The 3,960-nt window shown below is 49.0% G+C and overlaps 1 protein-coding gene across 1 annotated transcript; it reads right to left on the bottom strand.

Annotated features, from left to right (window-relative positions):
• Positions 1–205: 205 nt before the first annotated feature.
• Positions 206–3,353, bottom strand: LOC103584189 (arf-GAP with Rho-GAP domain, ANK repeat and PH domain-containing protein 3-like). Its single transcript, XM_008565288.1, has 5 exons — positions 3,092–3,353; positions 2,719–2,824; positions 1,571–1,718; positions 1,196–1,264; positions 206–468 (listed from the first exon to the last, which is right to left on the bottom strand). Exons 1-5 carry the CDS (start codon positions 3,351–3,353, stop codon positions 364–366), a joined length of 690 nt encoding a protein of 229 aa, XP_008563510.1. The 3' UTR covers positions 206–363.
• Positions 3,354–3,960: the final 607 nt, after the last annotated feature.

Genomic DNA, 3,960 nt, shown 5'->3' with positions numbered 1-3,960 from the left:
ACCAAGTCAAGGGTTAAGATCCCCTTACCGGTCATCTTTTAAAAAAAAAAAAAAAAAAAGTCCACTCGTGGATGTGGATGAGAAGGATGTCCATTGTATTCACTAACACAGAAGTCACTGATGACCTTAACCATACACACAATAAACATACACACATGCACACATGCATGGTCATACTCACCAAGTTCCCCATGCTCACGAATCTCAAATGTCACCCACAAGTCTGTCCCAGGTACTGTCCCCCGCATCTCCAGTACCTGTTTAGTCAGTTCCTCAGCAGTCAGGGTTGGGGACACCTGGGGTCAGGGCAACAGCAGAGAATCCATGCTGGTCAGGCCATTGCTCCTGCTCCCCACCATCCTCTCATCTCCCCTTCAGTCCCTCAGGACTGACCTTTAAGGTGACACAATTGTCCGGGAGCTGCTGTTCTATATAAACCTCCATGATAAGGTCTCCAGCTTGAGACAGCTGAGGGGAGGGGTAAAGAAATCAGAAGGACACAAGAGGATGTGAAAAAATCAAAGTCAGAGGGTTCCTCGTGTTGACTCATAATCATGTCCCCCCACAAAGGTCTCCTCCCAACCTTCACCCCCAGCATTGCTCAGGAGGACTCCAGGAGTGGCGGAACCACATCCTTGGGCTGCGTATGGTGCTTCCCAAGGCAGTGCAGCATAGTGGCTGGGAGGACAAGTTTAGAGTCATACTGCCTGGGTTCCAACTCTGTCACTCACTACAGTGCGATCTTGAATAAGTGATCTTCCAAGCCTCATTTTCTTTATTTGAATAAAGGGACTATCTACTTCATGGAGTTGTATGATGCTAAAATGAGATTAGAGGTGCTTCAAATATAATAAGTCCTCAGCTAATATTTGCTGTTTTATTTATTGTTATTATTTTCACTGCTTTGTCTAACTTTACCAACTCTTCCTTGGATCTCTTACACTTAGAAGGGAGGTGCTGCTGCCACCATTTTGTAATGAAGAATTCTCCTGGTGGAACGAATAGTGCAAACCCTAACCAAACCCCACTCCCCAAAGCACTTCCCTCGTGGGTTTCCCCTGTCTCCCAGAGAGCTGAGGGCAGTGTCCAGAAGGACAGGCTGAAAAGGAAACTTCCTCAACTGGGCAGAAGGTCAGCTTCCTATCTTGATGTCCCCTCCTGTCCCACTCAGGGGTCTAAGATCGGGATCAGTTACCTGCACATCCTTCCAGGTGGTGATAAGACTGACTTCCAAGTCAATCTGAGCTACCTGGTCAGAATCAATCTGTGAAAGAGCAAAAAGGTAGTGTGGTGTATGCTGGGAAAGGGGGCAAACAGGGCAGATCTCAAAGTCCCAGGAGGACCTATAACAGAGTTGGAGGCCTGAAGAGCTAAGAACCAATGAGGTAACGAAATTGGGAGTGAGGTTATGGGAGAGTCCCAGAGCTCTGGAAGGTGGTTCCTGGTGCTGAGGGCCATTAGAGGGTTGGGCTGGGGGCTTGTTGGGTGGGCAGGACCCAGAGACTCTGGGTACTGCAGGGGTAGGGGAGAGGGGTTGTGGGTTAGGTGTGAAGGGTTAGGAAATCCTTACGTCAAAGACAGAGACATAGCCATCGATGAGCTCCTGCAGCACCCGCACCTCGTGTTCCCCCCGCCCATCCGTCTGGAACACGCTGGGCGCAAACAGCAGGGCCAGGTTCCGTGTGCACATTTGGTTCAGAGCTGCACATTTCTGCACCCTGCACAGGGGCACCAGGATCATGAGGAATGCAGCCTGTGCTCACCCCTTCATCAACACATCCATTCATTCAGCACTTATTGAGCCCCTACTGTATGCCAGGCCTTGGGCTAAGCACTTAGTTTACAGCAGTGAGTAAAACACAATACTGGCCTCAAGGAGCTCACAGTCTATGGGGGAGAAAAATAAGGTATGGGCAATTATAAATATAATCAAGTATAAGGGGTCAGCAAACTTTTTATATAAAGGAACAGATGGTAAATATTCTAGCCACAGGCCATACAGTCTCTATCATAACTCCTGAATTCCGCTGTTGTAGCACAAAAGGGGCCATAGAAAATATATAAATGAATGGGGATGGCTTTACACTTTATGTACAAAACTTTGCTTACAAAAACAGGCAATGGGCTGGATCTGGCCCATGGGCCTGTAGTTGTCCAGTCTCTGTAATATAGTGTAGTGAGTGCAACACAGCCAGGGGTTCACCCCAGAATTGCTCAAAGGCCTTTCTCCCCAACAGACTGTTAAAGATAGATCTGCATCTTATTCATCTCTGTTTTCTTACATCTAACCCTTTACCTGGCATAAAACAAAATAATGTTGATTGTTAACCATTTCTGAAGGCTTACTACATACTAGGTGCTGTACTAAGAATTTTACAAGGATTATCTCATTTAACTCTCACATAACCTATTCATTACATCATCTTCCTTTTAGAAATGAGGAAACTGAGACTCGGAGAGAATAAATAACGTACCTAAAGTCGCACAGCTAGAATGACAGTGCCAGATTACAGCCTAGGTCTGCCTGACCCCAAAGTCCATTCTCTGAACCTTTATGCTATGAACTGTCACTCAACAACTGTTTGTGGAATGAACGAATGATGAACGAATGAATGTAAGTGTGGGATCTGATCGAAGTGACAAAGGGTCAGTGAGAGAGCCTGCAGGGGGTCTGCAGATACAGATGTCAGATACAGATACAGATCTGCAGATACTGACCGATACAGATGTCCGATAAGGGTGGCCAGTGTGCGGCGGTTGACATGTGGCAGGCAGCCAATCACTTCTTTGTATTTCTCCAGGCGCTGATTCTTCTGGGGAAGCTCTGTGGATGGAAGAATGGAGGAGGGTTGGAGAGGATACAGGAAGGGAGAGTGGAGGGAGGGGTTTTTAGAGAAACAAACACAGGATGGATGTGGCTCTGCTCCCTTTCCCTTAGCCAAGTCTTTGGATGATCCCCCAGGGTGGGGAATGTTGGGGAGGGGGGCTACCCTGTCCCACAAGAGAGCTGTATGGATTCTGGTGGGGGACGGTGGAGATCCTGGTTGGGCCTTGGGTGGCCCTGAGGAGTTCTTAGGGATCTTGGGAGTACCAGCAGCCTCCCTCCAGCGTGGCAGCAACCGTGCAGAGGTCACAGGGTCGTCAAGCTCACGAAAGAAGCGTTTGAGTGTGTCGGTAACATCTTCCACAAAGTGCTCCCCTGGTCGGAGCTTCACTGACCGGGCATCTCGCCGGAACTCAGCCAGGAGCCGCAGGCTGCGGGCACGAGCACCCCCTTTCCGGTATACACCCTCCAGCCGGAGTCCTGAGAACAACCAGCCATCTCTGCTTAGCAGTGTGCAAAGACCTCCCATCTCCCACTTCCCACCCCCTACCCCATAGCCCATCTGTGACCACCCTATGTGATATGTGGCTGGAGGATCAGAGAGGAGGAAATCTATGACTCCATGGTCTTGATTCTCAGGTCCCTGCTGTAGTCCCCGCCGTCGGAAAGTCCTTCCCTGATCTCACTACCACACAATGACATCCCCGATCATGCTGTATTTTCTCTTCGCTGCATTTTTAAATAACACTCTCTGAAATCACATTACAGTTGATACTTATTATCTGCAGGTTCCGTATTTGCATTTTTGCCTACTTGATAAAATTTATCTGTAACCTTAAAATCAATACTTCCAGCATTTTTTTTTCCTTTTTTGTCTTTTTTCCTGACCGGTAACGGGATCACAACCCTCAGTGTCGCACCTGTACCGTGACCGGCAATGGGATCGCAACCCTTGGTGTCACACCCGCACTGCGCCCAACCAGTGAGCGGGAACCGGTCTCTATATGGGATCCAAACCCTCGACGGGAGCGCCACCGTGCTCCCAAGTACCGCATTCTACCGAGCGTGCCACCGGGCCGGCCCTACTTTCAGCATTTTTGCAGTCATTTGCGCCACCGGGCTGGCCCTACTTTCAG

This window comes from Galeopterus variegatus, unplaced genomic scaffold, assembly GCF_000696425.1.
Source record: "Galeopterus variegatus unplaced genomic scaffold, G_variegatus-3.0.2 Scaffold46294, whole genome shotgun sequence".
Lineage (NCBI taxonomy): Eukaryota > Metazoa > Chordata > Mammalia > Dermoptera > Cynocephalidae > Galeopterus > Galeopterus variegatus.
Note: the sequence above shows the minus strand (reverse complement) of the source record. Positions and strands in the feature narration are given on the sequence as shown.